The sequence below is a fragment of the Echeneis naucrates genome, chromosome 18, assembly GCF_900963305.1.
Source record: "Echeneis naucrates chromosome 18, fEcheNa1.1, whole genome shotgun sequence".
Lineage (NCBI taxonomy): Eukaryota > Metazoa > Chordata > Actinopteri > Carangiformes > Echeneidae > Echeneis > Echeneis naucrates.
The window spans coordinates 3,720,402-3,740,336 of record NC_042528.1 but is presented as its reverse complement, the minus strand read 5'-3'; the positions used below and the strand labels follow the sequence as shown (position 1 = coordinate 3,740,336).

Below are 19,935 nucleotides of genomic sequence, written 5' to 3'. Positions count from 1 at the left end.
GGGCTTTGGCTAAAAATAAATCTTGTTGTTTTAAATGTAGTTTGGTTGCCAAAGATAATATGATTTTTGTGACTGTCAAATTGTTAGAATTTGAGTCAACTGCTGTTGTTTACTTCCAGGATTTTCTGTTGCTTTAGTCTTTCAGCTTTTAAAAATATTAAAATCATCAAATGAAGCACTCAAAAGAGAAATTAGCAAGAGCAACGCAAGCCATGAATCTTTAAGAATAACACAGTGACTGTTCTGTGTCCGTTTTGCTGGTTGCTCATCTGACGTCTTGTTTCTCGACCCTGCAGTACGCTCCTGCCCGCCGCTCTCTCGACCGACGCACGGCTTCCTGAGGTGCAGCAATGGCGGCGCCTCGTACAGGGCGGAGTGTCAGGCGGGCTGCGAGCGAGGCTACAGGCTGGAGGGAGACTTCAGACTCACCTGCCAGGCCAACTCCCAGTGGAGTGGACCCCAACCTCGGTGTGTGGGTAAGCCTTCATCACAGCAAGCCGCCCTCTTCTCCTGCATCAGCATGCATCTTCATCACGTTTATCTCACATCTCAAGGAAAAATTAAACTGAAATAAAATCATCACATCCTGACTGAGGCATCCAAAAGAGAGACATGGCCTGGTTTGTGACATCAATCATTTTGTAATCATAATTGTTTAGTATTTAATAAAGTATTGTGTGTATATATATTATTTGGTCATTTTGGCAAACATTCAAATAGCATCTGCCAGAAGACACCAGGTCAGAGTTTCCTCTCAGTATCTTTGCTAATGTCCTGCCTCGGGGAATTCAGCCATCTCAACCACCTTTTTTTTGGTTTGTGTCACATCTGTGTCCAAATCCATGTGGTTCCCTCATCTGTTGAGTTAAATTAGATTTCTTTATTAGATTCTTCAATTTGCATTATTTTTTCCATGATAAATCAAACAATCCTGCATTCGCTCAAACTTACACAATAGAGTCTCTTTGTAACGGCATATCTTTCTTCCGCACTCTGATTGTATTTGACTCCGAGCTCATATTATCTGTTTAGGTTACTGAATTCTGCCGGGCTGGAAAAAACTGAAAGATCATTTATCAAATGACTCTATTTCTATGTAAAAACTTGTGGCTTTTCTCAAAGATGTGACCACACATGAGGTAACTTGCACATGTACGGTGGTAAAACATATGGTGTTTGTTTGCACAGAGCTGCTCTACATTATAAACAGAAAGATACATCTGCTTTCTCATCACCGAGCTGCCGTCACCGCATACACACACGCACACAGTTCTCCACACACTTCAAAACTGATAGTTAAGTTAAAATAGTTGCACACACTCATGCTCGCCGCAGAGCATCCCGGTCAGGCACACCAACGCACAAAAAGGGGACAGTGTGAGAGTGTTTACCCACAAACCTCCGGCCTCACTGCTCAGGCCCGCGCTGACTCACTTCCAACCAACCAGCTAAGCTACTCTATTTAAAACGCCCGCTTGGTCCACTTCAGAGTTGATCGATAACTATCTCTTTCCGCCCGGACCTCTGAGTTGCAGATTGTTTGTTTGACCATCTCAGTGTTTGCCCGCAGACTGTCATTACCCCTTCAACGCAGCTAAGGGTGCTCAATGGGCTGCTGCTGCTGCAGCTGGGAGGTTTGTTTTAGTGTTTGTTTGCACTGTGGTGAAACTGGATCACTCCAGCTGCCTTGAGAGGATGTGGAGATATTTTTTTCACCTGATTGAACTCTCCCTCTCAGTGCGCTTTCGTTGGGTTGCTCGTGCAGCCAGTGCCAGAGATAGAGAGGGAGAGAATGAAAATGATCTAACCATCATCAAGGCAAAGCCACATGAGCCTGCATCCCAAAATGCATGAAAAGGCTCTAATGTACAAATCCTGCGGTCACTGCTTTCTTAGGTTGATTTCCGACCAAATGTTTATTGTGTTTGTGCCAGTTTATGTCACACAGCCTGAAAATAGTTTCGTTTTTGGTCGCTATAGTGTAGCCTGCCCAGAGTGAGATTTTATCACAATGGGGTAAAAACAGGAAATGCACTCATGATCCTGAAAGAGTTTGGCTGGCTGTATCTTCAGATTCTCAAACCTTCCTGCTGGAAGTCGTATCTCATTAATGGATAATAAACGCTTACAGCCAGCAGCAGTTGATTAATAAAAGTCATGAGACAAGACAATATCAGATTCATCTCCTGCTCTCTCCTGCTCTCTCCCCAGAGGTGCGTTGCCCCCCCATTGTAGCCCTGAATAACATCGTCCTGTCGCCACCTGCCTGTGGGAAGAGGGCGGCATCACCGGGCTCTGTTTGCCTGCTCGCCTGTCGTCAGGGTTACAGTCTCCAAGGGAACAGGAAGGCGGTGTGCATGGGATCAGGAAACTGGACAGCTAACGTCCATAAAGCCGTCTGTACAGGTGACGCACAATCTTTGTGTGTGTGTGTGTGTGTGTGTGGAGGTGGGATGATTGGAGTTTAGCTTCGTGTTATTTTCCACTAATCACTTTGGGATGAGTTTGAATTATTCTCTGTCTCGCCAAGAGATCATTGCTGTGTCTGTACACTAAGTATGGAAATAGAGCCTGGCAGCAATTATCTCAGCATAAACACAGCTAAAGCCCAGGAGTTTACATTTCATATTGTGTTTGTGTAATAGATAGAGATGCATAAACAACATTATGTGGTTCGCAGTGGCGTCAAGGACACGAGAGTCAAATTGATCTTCTCATCAACATAATTCTTATGAATAAACCCTCTAATTAAATCTGTCATCCCATACGGCAGGCCGGGACTGAAACTGAGAAAATAAGTAAGGATGGATTGATGGTTTTCAAAAGTTAATATCCTCACTGATCTTATTAGGCTGGACTTGGCAGTGCCAGACGGTTTTCCACCATTGTGTTGTTTTAAAGTTCAATATGGCTGCTTGAAAGACTCGATTAATATTGCAGTGCTAGACATAGCAACAGTTGTAATGTGTTGAGTTTATTTGCAAGGCTGAAAAAGTGAGATTGTTTAAAGAGCTAAAAAGAAAGATACAGAATATGGAGAAACAGAGAGAGAGAGAGAGGAAGATTTAAAAATAAAACAGCAGGAAACTTGGAGGGAGATTTTTTTTTTTTTTTTTCCATCCTCGGCTCCCCCCGTCTGGATTTTTCTTTGCTTTGTGAATGGTGCTAACCCCATTTTGAAGCAGGCTTCGGGTCACTAACTCAAACCATACCGTGTCCGAGCTCTCACTCCAGACTCTGACTCTGGAGATCATTATGAGTTGAGCTCTCCAGATGCCTTGCAGGTGAAACAGGTGGCGCAGAGCAGCAGCGCCTGCCTCCCCTTGAATGTCCTCAATCCCCTCGTGTCCTCTCAGAGAAAGTTTGCTAATGAAGGAGCTGCTCTTGGTAAGCAGAGGGAGTCGTGCAATAAAGACTAAAATGGATGGAGAGGTGAGAGGGGAGGATGAGTCATCTGTAGGTGTTGTATAATGTTATGGCGGAGAAATGGCACTAATTTTGGAAGGAGGGAAAAAGAGAAATTACCGTGTGGGTTGGGAGAGAGAATAAAAAGTGACATTTTGAGATCAATAAAGAGAGAGAAGTACTTTTCAGAGCATGATGATGACACCAAAGTGAAATATTCCTCCTTTCTTATGAAGCTGATTTGGGCCGATTGGAGCTGAGTGTGTTAGTGTTTAGCAGAGATGGATGCCTAAGTAGATGGGTCATCAGGTCCAGATGGGAGCTCACTCTCTTACACAACCCTACAGGCATGGCCACTGTTGATCGATGGGAGATGCAACTCTTGGAGGATTTTCTTCATTTAAAGCAGGTTTGAACTGAGTTGAACTGAGCTGTGCTGAGTTCACATTATTACAACAAGCTGGAGAATGAGACCACGGAAGAATCTGTTTCATCCAAAGGTCACGGTGGCCAACGAGCTGCCAAACAGGTTGACGTTGTTATAACATTGTTTTTTAATGACAGCGTGCTTCATATCGAGAGAGCTAATAACCATGACCAAATATTTCCTGTTGGAACGAATAGAAATCCTGCAAGTCAATTATGATGAAAGTAAGAGAATTAAGTAATCACAGTTTAATGCAGCCAGACGCAACCTGCCTGTCTGAAATTTTATTCAACTGCTGGCTCCATTGATTTTTATTTTTGCTGGCAGTTCATACAGCTGATCTAAGGGTGATCTAAGTCACTTCATTAGTTTCAAAAATGGATGCACTGCACATTTTCTTTTTCAGTTTAACAAACATATCTGAAGTGAATGATCACATTTAAGATTTGAATTCTGTGAAAAAAGCTCTGACAACCAGCTTTGACTCCACGTTTACTGAATTGTCGAATGTTTCTAATGATCCCAGATGGACACCTGAGCTTGTGTACAAGCAGTTGATGAGCTTTGAGGAAATGAGCCTCAACACCTCACCCATATTTTCCCCGATTTGATTTGGATGTCATTGCTGCTTTCAGCTGCAGTCCTATCAGTAGCTGTTATCACGAGCAAATCCCACACAACACTGAAGTAGTAAGTCAGATTCGTGATTATCAAGGCCAGAAAAATATAATTTTTCCAAGATTGAGCTTCCTTTTCCATGAGCTCAGATGTTTTGACAATGACATAAAGCTTGTTCCACATGTCATCTCGCCGCTGTCTCTTCTGACCGATGCGTCACTTTTGCAGTCTGATGTTGAGGTAATGGACGGAGTGAGATAAGGGACCCACGTACAGTGTAAACGTAACATCAGCGGGGGCCAGCTTCTTTGATTCAGAAAAGACCAATAATGAGTGTGTGACATGTTGTGACTGAAGAGGTCAGGGGTCAGATGACATCACACACCGACTCCCTCAGTGATAACAACAAGCAGGCCGAGTTTGGTGGACATCTGCGATATTTAAGTCCAGTGTCATTTCTAATTTAATTTGTTGGAGTCAGTGAAAACATCCGCCATCATCTGATTGTCCTTGTTTCTTCAGATGCTGAACCTCCGTGGATCCAGTGTCCTGCGGACATCGTTGCAGAGACAGATAATCGGCATGGAACGGCCAACGTCAGCTGGAACGTCCCGAACGCCACTGACAACTCCAGAGACGAGGTTGGATATTTCACAACTGATCTCACTTTAAACCTCCAAAGATTTGTTGAACTTTCCGCTCTCTTCTCCTATATTAACTGTCTGTCCTTCCTCCAGGTGGTGGTGCAGGTGAAGCCAGTCTACACGCCGCCCCAGCTGTTCCCCATCGGAAAGGAGACCATCACCTACATTGCGACCGATCGCTCCGGGAACCAGGCCAACTGCTCCTTTACAGTCGCAGTCACTGGTGAGCTCATCCAACAATGGATACTGCACATTTCCTCTACGGCCTAGTCCAGTGAAAGGGAAGGAAAAGCTTTGTCCCGCCGTACGCCACAAGAAATGTCAGAGTTTTCTGCCCCCTTTTATTACGATCCCACTTGTTGTTTTTTTTTTTACTTCCTCCCTGCAGCAACCGGCTTTTGACATATGTTGATATAAGTTCATTTACTTATCACAATTTTTTTTAACAGAGCAATGCTGATAAAGTCCCGTTTAAATCTTTAAGCACATGCAGCGTGACCACTGTCAGCTTAAACTGACTATACTTTGTGGTTTAAGCTGATCTAAGGGAAAGACACTTTCAACTCAAAAACTACAATCAATGTGCTCTTGTAATTAATTAAATTTACTGTTTGTTGAGAAGTGTTTGCACCAGTCAAAGGTTTTTTTCCAGAAGAGACGTCATAGAAATTGATAAAAATTAGCGATTCAAATTTATTCTTAATAGAATTAATAGAATAAAGTGGATCAATGCACAACACACATGAATGTTGCTAAAGAGTCGATATTTAATTCATCATTAACTGATATACCTGCACGGTGAAGCCTCAAACACTCCAGTTTCAATTCGCCAGGGCAAACTTCACATCCTGATTTCTGTCGTTCAGTGTGAAACCGTGATCTAATCGATGTGTTCACCAGCGAGGGAGAGAATCCGGCCCAGCAGGTGCCAAATGGTGTTACTGTAGAGAGTGAAAAACAGGGGTGTCCTGTGTCAACCACTCAATAATCACAGCAGTCAGGGGGAAAAACCTCAAGCATGGTAGCCGTGAACATTTCCATATGTTATTATGTTGGTGGAAACTTTGTGGTTTTTTTATTAGAGACATGTGTTTAACTGGTGCCCTCTGACACTCAGAAAAGTCAGATCACAGCAGAGCCAACTGCTCCGAGCTGTTTCTCTTCTGTCCCTATAATGGGCTCAAGTCTTGGGGAGCAGTTGTGTATTTTGAAGTTGTGTGATTTGTGTTTCCTTTGATGGTAAACAACAGTAATTGATATGTTCAATGTTCACAAACATCAGCGTCTTCAAAGATCCTGTGAACAACCTTATATCCCTTTCTAGATACGCAGCCTCCGGTGATTGACAGGTGCAGGTCGCCGCCCACGGTCCAGGCCACAGACACAGAGACGGCGGTCGTTTGGGAGGTGCCGCAGTTTTCCGACAACTCAGGTATGTCTGGTCGAAGCTCTCAGACGGCTGCTTGGTAGATGGTTTATTCCTTTGCTCCTCTGTTCCACTCCACCCTCCTCTTCCACTGATGATGGTTAAACAGGATCTTTTCCATTGGGTGACTTGGGGGGGAAAAGGGGGATCAGGAGAGAGCTCTTTGCTTTTGTGTCCAAGTGTGTGTATACATTAACAACAACTGGAAGGCACAGAGGACAGATCGTCATTGTGTGAATGAATGCCTCATTTGTGTGTCTGTGTTAGATAAAATTGAACTAGTGGGCAGATGAAGTTGATAACCAGTCTGTAAATGTCATTAATCTTAAAGCTGTCAGTGGAGAGAAAAGCAGGTGTTTTTGCTATTTTTAAAAAAAGGGGCCTTTTGTAGGAATGTGAACTCACTCCATCCACTTTTTCTTCACACAGGCATTTATAGAATTATTTTCTAATTCTTCAGTTGAATGTTTTTGATTTCCTTCTCAAACCATCTTGGATCTCTTGTGTAACAGCTCTGCATATTCATCATTGTCTTGGTAAAACTGACAAACCATATAAACGGCTCACAGTCATTAAAAAGAATGATCCTTTTCAGTTTCTTTCAATAGCATCAAGTCAACTGGTCTCATTAACCATGTTTTATATGTAAAGTCTCCCTAAAGTAACTCGTAACAGCTGTAAGATTGATTTAATTGAGTGAAAAGTACAAACGTCCTCAGGGGAAACATTGAGCTCTAACAGCCCAACTTACACTGCTAATTTTACACAAAGGCATTTCAGGGCAGCACAGTCTGTTTGTTTGTCCCACCGATGCTCAATCCAAACCATGCAGTAATCATCACTCAAGGTGCAGTGGACGAGGTCGAGTGGCTGGTCATTAGGCCGTGGCTGGAGGAACTAAAACACAACCCGTGGGCCTCTGTTTTTAGACCGGGCCACCCCAGCGACACACACTGCGCCGCCGCTTAGTAATACAGACCGATAAAGAAGTGCATCAAGGCGGCTGTGCCAAATAGACTAAATATCGTTGAGGCGTCTGGCTTTCTCCTGGCGCTCTCTCTGTGGTGGTGACAGACAACAAACCAGACTTCTCCGGCATTCCAGCCCGCAGCCAGGCCCGTGTAATTCACTGGCTCTAGCTCTACTTACACAAACACAAATAACCGCACTCACACATATGTTTGCGTGTGTTTACAAACTTAAGCAAGCATAAGGCCGACGCTCACCCACAGGCCTCCGGCTCACAGAGGCCCAGAGGGGCCTCCCCACCTGTCTGCAGAGGTGCTCCCCTATCAAACACACACTCACGCACATACACTGTAATAACAGGCTGCTGCGGCTGCTTCGGGCCACACGACGTCAACACAGCACTGCTTCGACGTCAGTGTTTTGTTTTTCCAGGCCCACACCCTGATGCCAGAGCTATATATAGTCACGACTCGGTAGACACACATAAACACACGTACAAATACACACACGCAGGCTATATATAAGGGGAGACACCAGACTCCAGCAGGCCAGACGTGTGTCAGCCCTGTTGGAACATAGTTGCCAGCATTAATGGAGGAGCTGGATGTGAGTGAAGCAAAAGGTCAATCACTCACTTTTCCCACCATCTCCTTTTGTTTTCAGTCCCGTCTCACACTTAGTGCAGATGTTTTCACAGGTTCTTGTTCACAACCTGCAGGAGAGTCTCACAGTATCTCACACACTCATTCACTCTATCCACCGCTGACTCTTCAAAAGCACTATCCATCACTTTCTGCGCCTTCAGTTTTATTTTTAGCCAAACAGGTTTTTTTCCACAATCCAGCAGATGTGGATTGTTCTGCTGTCGTGTGATGCCCACACACACTTCTCACGTGTCAACATATCATGGTTTTGCATAGTTTCTTTGGTTTACTGAGTGACTCAGTGAGTCCTGGACACTGGAGCAAGGCCAAGGCTGCCCTCTGTAGGTTAACTACAGTAACATTTTAGATTTTGCTCTTCTGAAAGTCAGAGTAAAAATACACTTAGTTAATTGTTTTGTTGTCTCTCTCTCAGGTGGGCGCCTCACTGTAACCAGCAGCCATAGCCCAGGCTCTCTGTTCCCAGTAGGAGAGACTCTGGTCCAGTATACTGCTACAGATGCTGCTGGAAACAGCCGAACCTGCAACCTCACCATCACTGTGCAAGGTGGAGAGCTGACCTATCTGTTTAAATAACACTCTTATAATTTACTTCCCTAATTATGTTAAATTTGTCCTCAGTAGTATTCACAAAGGAGAATTTCATTTGTGTAGTGTTAACAGATTATTTGGTCCACTTTGGCCAAACTATGGAAGCGTGACGGTAAATTTCTGTCCGTGCAGGGACTACCTGTGACCAGCCATATGTCCCAGTGAACGGAGAGTTCATCTGCTCTGAAGAAGAGGAGGGCATTAATTGTACCCTTCAGTGCAAAGATGGATACAGCTTGACTCAGGACGCCGTGCACAGCTACTTCTGCCCCTATAATGGTGTCTGGGAGCCGCCCTACTCTGCAGACAGACCCGACTGCTCAGGTCAGTGCAGCCCAGATTTTCACGCCTGTTTTTCAGCCTTCTCATTGCATTGCTTAGATAATAAAATATATCCAACATGCACGTGCAGGAACTGCGCTGAATAATCATCTCTATCTTTCTCAGTCAACCGTATTGCAAACAACGGATTCAAACCCTTTGAGATGCTGTTTAAAGCGTCTCGCTGTGACGATGTGGACCTGGTCAAATCATTTGCCGGAGAGTTTAACAACAAACTGCAAGGCATGGTGAGAACCTTTGTATACACACAACACACACGTGTTTGTCATGAATCATCACTCACACACATTCTTCCACAGCTTCCCAACATTTGTAGCACCGATGACGTCACATGCAAGCTGGAGGTGATGTCGCAAGGTCACTGTCTGGAGTACAACTACGACTATGAGAACGGGTTTTCTATTGGTAAGATTTACATGCACAGAGATCCACCCTGACTGTACATCCCACCTTTGTGTTTTTACCGGAGCTTATTGTTCCTCCATCGCCCTGTCTTTAAATTTATCAGCCCCGGGGGGTTGGGGCAGCAACTGGAGTCCTCAAGGCAACCAGGACTATGCCTACTTTGAGTCAGGCTTTTCCACAGGCAGTCGGCAGCTCAGCAGCATGCAGCAAGACAGCAGCATGCCACAACAATACCGCACCAAGAGGCGCCGAAAAGTCAGGGGTCCCACCAGAGACCAGAAGATCCAGATCTATTTCAACATCACAGGTAAAATACGTTTCTAAAAGCATCATGATTTCAACCTTAAGATGAGCTGAGTTTTTTCTTAGACCAAAAAAAAAAATCCTTACCATTTCATTAGATTTAATTCTTCTATAATACCATCAGTTGTTAGTTATCGGTCCTTTAAACTTTGTCCGTTCTCCCAGCAAGCATCCCTCTGCCCCTGTCGAGGAACGACTCAATAGAAGTGGCCAATCAGAAGAGGCTCCTGCGGACTCTGGAGCAGCTGACCAACCGGCTGAAACGGACGCTGGCCAAGCAGCCGCTGTCCAGTTTCCACGTGTCCTCGGAGATGATCGTGGCTGATCCCAAATCTCTGGAAGGCAAGAGAGCAACACTGTTCTGCAGGCCGGGATCGGTTCTCAAGGGCAGGATGTGTGGTGAGTAGGAACCGGATGGATTGGGATTAGGACTGAATACACCCAGTCAAAGTCACTGAACGAATGCATGAAATCATCCATTTTATATGTTTCCCATAAAATCCCTAATGGTGAGTGCTCTTACAGTCCAATGTCCAGTCGGAACGTACTTCTCTCTGGAATATAATGAGTGTGAGAGCTGCTGGTTGGGCTCCTACCAAGACCAGGAGGGTCAGCTAGAGTGCAAGTCCTGTCCCGAAGGAACCTCCACGGCCTACCTGCATTCCCGCAGTGTGTCTGAATGTAAAGGTACGATCCAGGCACGTGCATATGGTCAAATCATATCAAATACATTTTGAGACCCAACTATACTAACTGCCTCCAGCTGATCTGCTCCCACCTGATACCTCCAACATTATGAAATCATTTATTCACGTTGATGGTGAATGATTTGCTGTGTGCGCAGGCCAATGTAAACCTGGTAGTCATTCCCTGAATGGGCTGGAGATCTGCGAATCATGTCCACTGGGACACTTCCAGCCTGGCTTTGGAGCCAGGGAGTGTCTGGTTTGTCCTGACGAGACTTCAACCGTCACCAGAGGAGCGGTGGACGAGATGGAGTGTGGAGGTGATGGAGACTGACACTGCCGAGCACACACCCTTAATGTCCTATCAACTTGCTTACTTTAACTTTAATTGTTACTTTAAATGCTGCTAGGTAACACAAACAAACACAGGTCCTGCCTGTAAGCAAAATGTGTCAGATGGTTTTTGGTGTTGGTGCAGAGTTGTATCAGAAAGGCAGACTCCTTTGGTGGAAATTTCATGTCAGGTTGGATGATAAATCTGGAAACTGAAATTTTTTTTTTTTGCTACTTTAGTTTCCAAGTTAAAAATGCAAAAACAACCTCCCACCTTTAAAATTGTGGACTTGAACCAGTAGTTTTTTTTTTTCAGTGCAGTTTCACCTGCTTCTTCTCTCTGATCCTCTGTTGTCTCCTGTCCTGCAGTTCCCTGTTCAGCAGGTCACTTCTCCCGCACCGGTCTGGTTCCCTGTTATCCGTGTCCCAGAGATTACTACCAGCCTGAGCATGGCCGCTCATACTGCCTGTCCTGCCCCTTCTACGGCACCACCACCGTTACTGGTGCAACCACCATCCAGCACTGCTCCAGTAAAGATATTTCATTATCATCTTAAAACTGTGAAAATGCACATGCAGCGTTACTGAAATCTGTTTCATTTGCTCTCAAAATAAAATCTCTTATCACAATTGAGCTAAATGTGATGCAGCATCTTCATCTTCTCTCATAGCTGTCTAAATGAATTACTAATATAGGAACTGTATACGTTTTGTTTACCACTTTGCCTCTCTTAGGTTATGAGTCTACACAGGAGTTTTATTTCAACACAATTCTGCTGCGTTAAAATGGCCCCCAAATTGACTTATGTTTCTACAGGATGTGCCAAGTGAAGTCACCAGAGAGCAAAATATATGGAGCTGCTTTGTGCCTGAGTGAGAATCTGTTGCCATCTCTCCAGTTGTGTGGTGTCTGATCTGTGTTGTGACAGCTCAATCCAATTGGGAAAGGAATTACTGCACTGGGATCAGGAGGGGAAGGGAAATAATATGACTTTTTATTTCTCTGCAGCAGAATGGAAATGAGTAACACTGCTGAAGTGTGGGAATGAACAGTGGTTAGGAGATGCTGCCAGTTTTCAAGAAGAATACAGGCTTTTGTTCAGCAGGATCACAACTGGCTGCCAGTCTGGAAGCCAGGGGAAAGACCTTTGCTGCGTTTTTCCAATTTGTCTCTGCTTATATTGTCTGTTTTCTGTGGGTGTCATTGTCAGGTTTTGGCTCCAGTTTTCTTCCAAAAGAGGAGAGTGTGACTGCAGCTCCTGAGGTGGAGGTCAGTGAGGACTACCAAGCAAGTAGTCAGGTTGGTTTTTATCTTTTCTATACTGTCATATTATTATTTACTCTGAGTCTGAAACAGTGTGTTTTCTCATGATGTTATCTAATTTGCTGCAGGTTTTCCATGAGTGCTTCCTGAATCCCTGTCAGAATAAAGGGACATGTGAGGAAGTCGGGGCGGGATACATCTGCACCTGCATGCCCGGGTTCACAGGTAAAGCCGCAGTCAGGTACCTGGTTCTCAGTCCTTTTTATTTCAGTTACAGCTCATCCTCGTTCTCTGAGAAACTATTGTTCAGCATGTTGACCTGAACACCATGCTGGTGTTTGTCTCATGCTGTTTTGAGTAGTAAAGCACTCACTGACACCCTTTTCTGGAAAATTGCCTCACAGTAATAAATCCGGCTGAGAATATAAATCAACCTTTGAGTGAACAGTTTAAAGCATCTTTTTGGACTGCAAATCATACGCAAACCCACCAGATGGCCTGTGATGACGCAGTCTGGAGTGTCAGCTGGTAGAGGTGCAACAGATTATAGTTGTTAATCATCAAGACTTTTTTCTGCATCAAAATAAAATAAAAACCCTTTTATAACTTTTTCCTATATAAATCCATAATTCACATCATGCTCCCTGTCATCACTTCTCTGTCCCTGTGAGCATTCAGCCTTGGTGGAACAATCATAGTCCTCATCAGGGTTGTGTTGTGTGTGACTTTGTTATGATAAGTTCTTGATCCAGCCTTTGATATTTTTCTCTCAGGAGCCAAGTGTGAGATCGATGTGAATGAATGCGACTCTGCGCCGTGCCAGAATGGAGGCCTGTGTAAAGACGGTATGGGCGACTTCCAGTGTCAGTGCAAGCCAGGATTTTTAGGTAAGAGAGCTTTTTGGAAATGAAACTTGAAGTTGTTGATTCACTTATAAATGTTTGGGATCTATAAGGCTGTATTGGAAATCTTCACGAATGGCTCCAGGTCTTGGGTGTTTTGGTGAAAGAATGAAAAAGGCATTGATGGTGCCTTGATGTAAAAAGTCAGGCTTATTTCACTTGAACAGTGTAAAAGCAGACACCACGTGTCCAGTCACAGCTGCAGATTTAGCTTTAGAAATGTGTGAATATTGTTTTAATATCAAAATATCTTTATTCATAACAAGACACATGGCTATTTGAGTGGAATTAAAACAGACTATTTCCACAATAACAATGACAACAACCAGACTCTTCCAAGAAATGAGTTCAGCTTTCAGAACCAGCTGCTTCGTGATGCACCAGAAACATGTGTACCATGTGTAAGATTCTTATATTCATTGTATATTCTACTTAACTTTTTTTTTGTTGCACTCAGGGTCTCTGTGTGAGGCGGAGGTGAACGAGTGCGTTTCCTCGCCCTGTCTGAACGAAGGTGTTTGTGTGGACGAGGTCAACAAGTTCAGCTGCAGTTGTGCCGGCGGCTTCACAGGTTGGATAAGGATCGTCTGCGTTACACTTTAATTCTGGGTATCAGTGTGATAGCTGCTTCTTCAGTCAATCAGAGAAACAGTCGTGTTGCATAACTTTAGATAATCATCCATACAGATTATTGAATGGGACTTCTGACTGGAAAACCTGGTGACCTGCTTTTAAACCAATATCCTGAATATTGTTCTGCTTTCATTCTGCAGGATCGCGTTGTGAGCTGGACATAAACGAGTGTCTCTCCAACCCCTGTCTGAACGGGGGTGTGTGTGAGGACCTGACGGGTAGTTACACCTGTAGCTGTGCTGTTGGCTTCTCAGGGGATCGCTGTGAGGTCGACATCGATGAATGTTACGGCACACCCTGTCTGAACGGAGGCTCGTGTGTGGATGCTGTTAACGATTTCAGGTAATAAGAACTCTGATATTAATTAAGTGTTAACGAGCCATTTCTGCTAAGAATAAGTGTGGTGGCAGGATTAAAGGGTTAACATCTGGGGTTCAATTCCAGCCTCAATGCTGCAGGTCCCCCCCCCCCCCCCCCCCTCCCTGTCGGCCTCTCTGATTTGTATCCTGTTTCTCCTGTGATATTGCACAAAGCTAAAATGTGTACAAATGGGAGAAATTAGTACTGTTTGATGTCCCAAAACTCGTACTGTCTCACCCCACACCATCGCTGTGTGCTGCTCCTCTCCTCTCACAGGTGTCAGTGTGTGGAGGGCTACCGGGGCCGGCTGTGTGAGGTGGACGTGGACGAGTGTGATCCCAACCCCTGTGTGAACGGCGCCAGCTGCCTGGATGGTCTGGGCTCCTACACCTGCCGCTGCCTTCCTGGGTTCAACGGAACCAGGTGTGAGACAGGTACTATAGGACAGACGACACGTCACCATGGAGCCTAGAGGGGCAAAGCAATCAGCCAATTAAACAGACTGATAATAATTAGCCAGAAGAAAATGTCATTAGTAGGCTTAACAGATGGCTCCTGCAATAACTTTATTTTTTAAAAATGACAATCTCTTTTCACCTGTTCTAAGTATTTCCTGTTCTGCTCTGTCAGAGATGTCCTCCGCCTTTAACCTGGACTTTGAGGTGTCAGGTATCCACGGTTACGTGATGATGGACGGAGTGATGCCGGCACTTACAGAGATCACCTGTACCTTCTGGATGAGGTCATCGGACACCACTAATTATGGCACACCTATCTCCTACGCTGTGGAGGGCAGCGACAACGCTTTCTTACTCATCGACTACAATGGGTGAGTGACGCACCATGAAAATGTAAATGCTCATGATTGGCAGAACGACTTCTTAAAACTTTTCCTTATAGTTCTCCTTTGTCTTTCTGCCCCCCCTCCACAGGTGGGTGCTGTATGTCAACGGCAAAGAGCGCATCACTGACTGTCCTGCAGTGAACACCGGCCAATGGTTCCACATCGGGGTGTCGTGGAGGAGCTGGGATGGTGACTGGAGGATCTACATCAATGGGAAGCCCTCAGATGGAGGCAAAGGCCTGTCAGTCGGCACCACTATCCCAGGTGTAGTGCTATCCTCGACCTGGTTCAGTGTTTTCAGCGTTTCTGACAAAATAAGATTGGCCAATATATATATTTTTTTTACCTTTTTTGAAAACTGTACCCCCGTAGACAAGTTAGTTAATCTGTGTTTTTCTGTGTGTCTTGTAGGTGGTGGGGCCCTGGTGTTGGGCCAGGACCAGGACCAGAGGGGCGAAGGTTTCAATCCCGTTGAATCCTTTGTTGGATCCATCAGTCAACTCAACATCTGGGATCGTGTTCTCACACAACAGCAGGTGAACACAAAATGCTTTTGTACTTTTACCTTTAGTGATGTAGCTTTCCTTTACTTTAGCTTTATGCTCAAGTCTCAATTATTTATTTAGCGTAAAAATGTAACACGAATATTTATTTGAATTTGCATGCCAATATTTTATTGTGATTGTGTATTTGATGTTGTAGATCAAGGTCCTGGCCAGCAGCTGTCCAGCCTCTCATGTGACCCACCGAGGGAACGTCCTCGCCTGGCCAGACTTTCTCAACGGGGTGGTGGGCAGAGTCAAAGTAAACCTCAACAGCATTTTCTGTGCTGGTAGGAAATCTGTACAAATGTCAGTAATAAAATAAAAGATGAAAACGGATGCACACATTGTTTTTTTTTTTTCGTTTTTTTTTTTGTTTTTTTCTAATAAAGTAATTGAAACCATTTAGAACAGAACCTTTCTGCACTGCCCTCATGTAAGCGTTTTAAATCACAGCGACTCTGACTCCACCATATCTGTCTCATCAGACTGCCCCAAACTGGAAAACGCTGTGCCCCACCTTCATGCCTCCAATGTGGAGGTGAGTCCGGGGGCTCAGGTCCAGCTGTCCTGCGATCCTGGTTTCTACCTGGTGGGGGAGCCAGTGCTGCAGTGCCAGAATAAAGGAGAGTGGAGTCACCCCCTGCCCAGCTGTGAACGTAAGACACCTTCATGAAGTGCTCCTCTCTCATCTGGGTCTTTGGAAAAGGATTTTCAAAGGAGATACAAAACAAATGCAAATAAGCTTCCAGGTTTATTAAGTTTTCATTCTTCACTATTAGAATTTTGTGTTGAATCTGAACTGAATCTGCCATTTATCGACAATCATTTCCAAATCTATATTTTAGAGTTAGAGAAACTAATTCAGACTTAATAAAGTCTTTGTAAAAGCACAACAAACCCCAAATAAGCATTTGAGATTTCCATGTATGACTCATGAATGATCATTTCACAATCATACAACTGGATATTCACCAAGTCTCTGATTAATGATGTATGGTATAGCTTATATTGGTGTAGCTGTAAGTGTGTGTGTGTGTGTTACAGGTGTGAACTGTGGACGACCTCATCCTCTGGAGAACGGCTTGTTTCAAGGTGAAGAGTTTCACGCTGGCAGTTCTGTGGCCTATCAGTGTAACTCTGGCTTTTACCTGCTGGGAGACGCTAAGATGCACTGCACCAACAGCGGCAAGTGGGGAGGAAATCCACCGGCCTGTCTCGGTACTTATGATGAAGCATACCCAAAATAAATGTCCTGTCTGAGAGAATGAGAAGAGTCAAAACATTTCTGCGTGTTTGTCTCTGCGTTTAGATGTGGATGAGTGCGCTTTGGGATCTGACTGTGACGATCACGCCAGCTGTCAGAACACAGACGGCTCCTACACCTGCACCTGTATTCACCCGTACAGAGGAGACGGTAAAAACTGCACAGGTAGGAGACCTCACAGGCAACAATCAATGGAGGTGAAAGTAAGAAGAAGAACAAATGCTGACGTGGGGCTGTTTGTGTGTTTTCCCACCAGAGCCGGTGAAGTGTGAGAACCCGGGGTCTCCAGAGTTCGGTCACAGAAGCGGCAGCAACTTTCTGATGGGCAGTGAGGTTGTGTTTGGCTGCGACAATGGCTACGAGCTGATCGGCTCGGCTCGGCTCTACTGCCTGGAGACAGGAAACTGGGATGATCCCGTCCCGTACTGCAGAGGTGAGAAGTGGAGACGTGGAGTTAACTTCAGGGAAACAGTTTTTCTTTACGAATTTAGTTGGCATTTTCTAAACATTTCCAAAACTTTCCAAAGCACACTTGCTGAAAACTTTAAAAATGTAGTCAAGATTTAATTTTTTTATGTATTCATCAAAAGATTTTACTCAGTCTCTTCAATAAATGGAGAAAGTTGATGATAACAGATAACAGTGCCAATACGCTTCACAAAAAACGCACAAGCAGAGAAACGGATACATGTAAATGCACACTACTGACATATGCAGACACAAATGCACATTATTTGATGTGCCTCAGCCCCAGAGCTGCGAAGGGGTGATTAAAAATGCAGCTGTCTTTTTGTCCTCCAATGTGCCGTGGGTTGAAAAGCCTGACCACTGCAGCAGCTCCAGCCTGGCTGGAAGCCACATTCTTCCTCTTTGAGAGAAGGGAACTGCCTTACTCAGCACCTGCAGACTGTGCGAATCTGTTGCATTCACACCACAGCTGTTGTCGAACTGTATCATCTGAAAAACCCAAAGAAACAACATGGTATTTTTCTCATGTTTTGTTTTTAGTTGTAGCGGTTGGATCATTCATTTTATGCAGCAAAGCACACATTTAATGGATTTAGGTTTCCGAGCACACACAAACATGGTTGTATCACCGGGTGTGAAATTTAAAAAAGTGAAAGGGCTCTGAAAATCAGAAGTGATGTAGAATATCACACCTTCACCTGTAGGAGAAAAAGGAGATATGAATCATCTTGTTTCTTTTGTTTGCAGCCCTTTCCTGTCCAACACCAACTGTTCCAGAGAACTCCATAATGAAAGGGAACAATTTCACCTATAGAAGCAAGGTGACTTTCAGGTATCATTTGCATCCCCTACAGCACCATAGTGCCATGATAACAGTAGAAATATCAACAATAGGTGGCAAAACTCCAAGAAATGGCAACAATATCATTACTAGCCCCCATTTCTTAGTCTGTATTTGACTTTGTTTTCATCCAACTCAGCTGCATGAAAGGCTTCCTGCCTCAGATCCCGTATGAGTTCCAGTGTCTTGCCAGCCAGCGATGGAGCGGGACGCCGCCTCTCTGTCACCCAGTGACCTGCGGGGGGCCTCCAACTGTTGAGAACGCCGACTACAACCTCAACACCAACACATACCTGTCCACTGTCACATACACCTGCACTGAAGGATACAGGTATGGACCAATTACTGCCGGTTTAACTTCGTCACTGAAGAAACGTTCATTTCCTCTGCGTGCTTCATACACAAAGACTAATTGGTAGCATAAAACTATATGACATTGTGAATGCGACAAGCTATAAAAATGAATCAGTGAGTTTATAATATATGCATCAGTCGCAGATGTCCATCTAAACTTTAGTTAGACTAAATTAGCTTTATAGTCCAAATGAGATCTGACCCATGTGGGTAAAATATTGCTGCAGCCTGCACCCTGAACTCAGTGTGACTTTGGATGCTGTCATCACTTTTGATACGTTTATTTGTTCTTACCAGCCATCCATAAATCTCTGTGACTATGTAATTGCGCTGGTGTGTAAACTAAGCAGTGTGTCGGTGTGAAGACCGCAGGGCTCCATGGACATCGTTTGTGAAGCCACAGGAGAATGGAGCAGGCCGGTCCCCCGCTGTGTCAGCGTCCTGTGCAGTGAACCTCCGGCCCTGAGAGACGCTATGACCGTAGGAGAGAACTTTGAGCTGGGAAACAAGGTGCACTATGTCTGCAAAGAAGGGTAAATGTGGTTGAAGTCTACTCTGTGTACTCTTGCTGTGATGTTTTGTCAGTTGAATAAGTGAACGTGTTCAAACCGACTCAGCTGTTTCCAGCGGGGACCTACCAAGTAAATCAGTTCCTGAAAAATGACCTGTCTGATGTCCAATTATGTTTCCTTCTTCTTCCCTTTGGTAATCTGTTTTGGTCGCCTCCATCTGCAGCTACACCCTGATTGGCACAGAGACCAGAGAATGTCTGCCGAGCGGCGAATGGAGTGACAGCTCTGCCCAGTGCGTGCCCCGCTCCTGCGGTCCACCACCCGCCATTGATCACGCAGAGCCATATGAGAGCCACCAGCTGTTTGGAGACACGGCTAACTACTACTGCACTGATGGGTACACCGCTAGCAACAACTCTAAGATGGTGTGTAATGCTCAGGGTGTGTGGGCGCCTCCTGACGGCATGGAGGCCCCTCGTTGCATCGCAAACTTCTGTCTACGCCCGCCTGAACTACCCCACACCATTTTAGATTCAGTCAACAAACCTAAGTACATCAGCAACACTGAAGTGAACTATAAATGTGAAGAGGGCTTCATGCTCAACACCACAGCCACACTGAGGTGTCTGATGGGTGGAGAGTGGGAGCCTTCGCCGTATGATATTGGCTGTGTGCCGGTGAGGTGCTCAAAGCCTGAGAGCATCGATCGGGGCTATATGATCGGAACCAACTACAGCTTTGGTGCTGTGGTGGCGTACAGCTGCGATAAGGGCTTCCTGATCCGAGGGGAGAAGAGGAGGACCTGTAAGGCCAATGGAGAATGGGGAGGAGCTCTGCCCACCTGTGTTCCTGTATCCTGCTCTTCTCCGCCTTTTCTCAGGAATGGACACTTCCAGGTTCGCCACAGTCGCCAGAAATCAAATAAAGTGAATATCAAAACAAAACACAAACAATAATATACATTGCCATGACCTAATAATTTAGTTATTTTAATTGCTTAAATTGCATGCATTAGTCATGTTGTGTGACCTTATCATGACTGAACTTCCTCCTGTAAACGATCCCACATCTCAGTTCATTGACTTTAAATTAACTTAGATCAGCAGAAGAAGAACAACATGTGCAGGTTGTCTCCAG

General features: G+C 44.8%; 1 protein-coding gene across 3 annotated transcripts in view; it reads left to right on the top strand.

The window, feature by feature from the left end:
* Positions 1-19,935, top strand: part of svep1 (sushi, von Willebrand factor type A, EGF and pentraxin domain containing 1) — a 76,994-nt gene that overhangs the window by 45,871 nt on the left and 11,188 nt on the right. Inside the window, exons 7-38 of one of the 3 annotated variants that reach the window (XM_029526013.1) lie at positions 297-476; positions 2,212-2,406; positions 4,973-5,091; positions 5,188-5,317; positions 6,419-6,526; positions 8,567-8,698; positions 8,875-9,066; positions 9,190-9,311; positions 9,384-9,489; positions 9,593-9,796; positions 9,958-10,191; positions 10,318-10,479; positions 10,637-10,798; positions 11,181-11,342; positions 12,023-12,111; positions 12,204-12,300; positions 12,852-12,962; positions 13,435-13,548; positions 13,751-13,952; positions 14,247-14,404; positions 14,601-14,799; positions 14,903-15,078; positions 15,226-15,350; positions 15,517-15,646; positions 15,845-16,015; positions 16,404-16,577; positions 16,669-16,788; positions 16,880-17,056; positions 17,839-17,923; positions 18,072-18,263; positions 18,652-18,819; positions 19,022-19,724. In XM_029526013.1, coding sequence (XP_029381873.1) covers positions 297-476; positions 2,212-2,406; positions 4,973-5,091; positions 5,188-5,317; positions 6,419-6,526; positions 8,567-8,698; positions 8,875-9,066; positions 9,190-9,311; positions 9,384-9,489; positions 9,593-9,796; positions 9,958-10,191; positions 10,318-10,479; positions 10,637-10,798; positions 11,181-11,342; positions 12,023-12,111; positions 12,204-12,300; positions 12,852-12,962; positions 13,435-13,548; positions 13,751-13,952; positions 14,247-14,404; positions 14,601-14,799; positions 14,903-15,078; positions 15,226-15,350; positions 15,517-15,646; positions 15,845-16,015; positions 16,404-16,577; positions 16,669-16,788; positions 16,880-17,056; positions 17,839-17,923; positions 18,072-18,263; positions 18,652-18,819; positions 19,022-19,724 — 5,399 coding nt within the window. Of the gene's footprint in view, positions 1-296; positions 477-2,211; positions 2,407-4,972; positions 5,092-5,187; positions 5,318-6,418; positions 6,527-8,566; positions 8,699-8,874; positions 9,067-9,189; positions 9,312-9,383; positions 9,490-9,592; positions 9,797-9,957; positions 10,192-10,317; positions 10,480-10,636; positions 10,799-11,180; positions 11,343-12,022; positions 12,112-12,203; positions 12,301-12,848; positions 12,963-13,434; positions 13,549-13,750; positions 13,953-14,246; positions 14,405-14,600; positions 14,800-14,902; positions 15,079-15,225; positions 15,351-15,516; positions 15,647-15,844; positions 16,016-16,403; positions 16,578-16,668; positions 16,789-16,879; positions 17,057-17,838; positions 17,924-18,071; positions 18,264-18,651; positions 18,820-19,021; positions 19,725-19,935 lie in introns of all 3 variants that reach the window. The other 2 variants (XM_029526014.1, XM_029526012.1) reach the window with 2 other exon arrangements.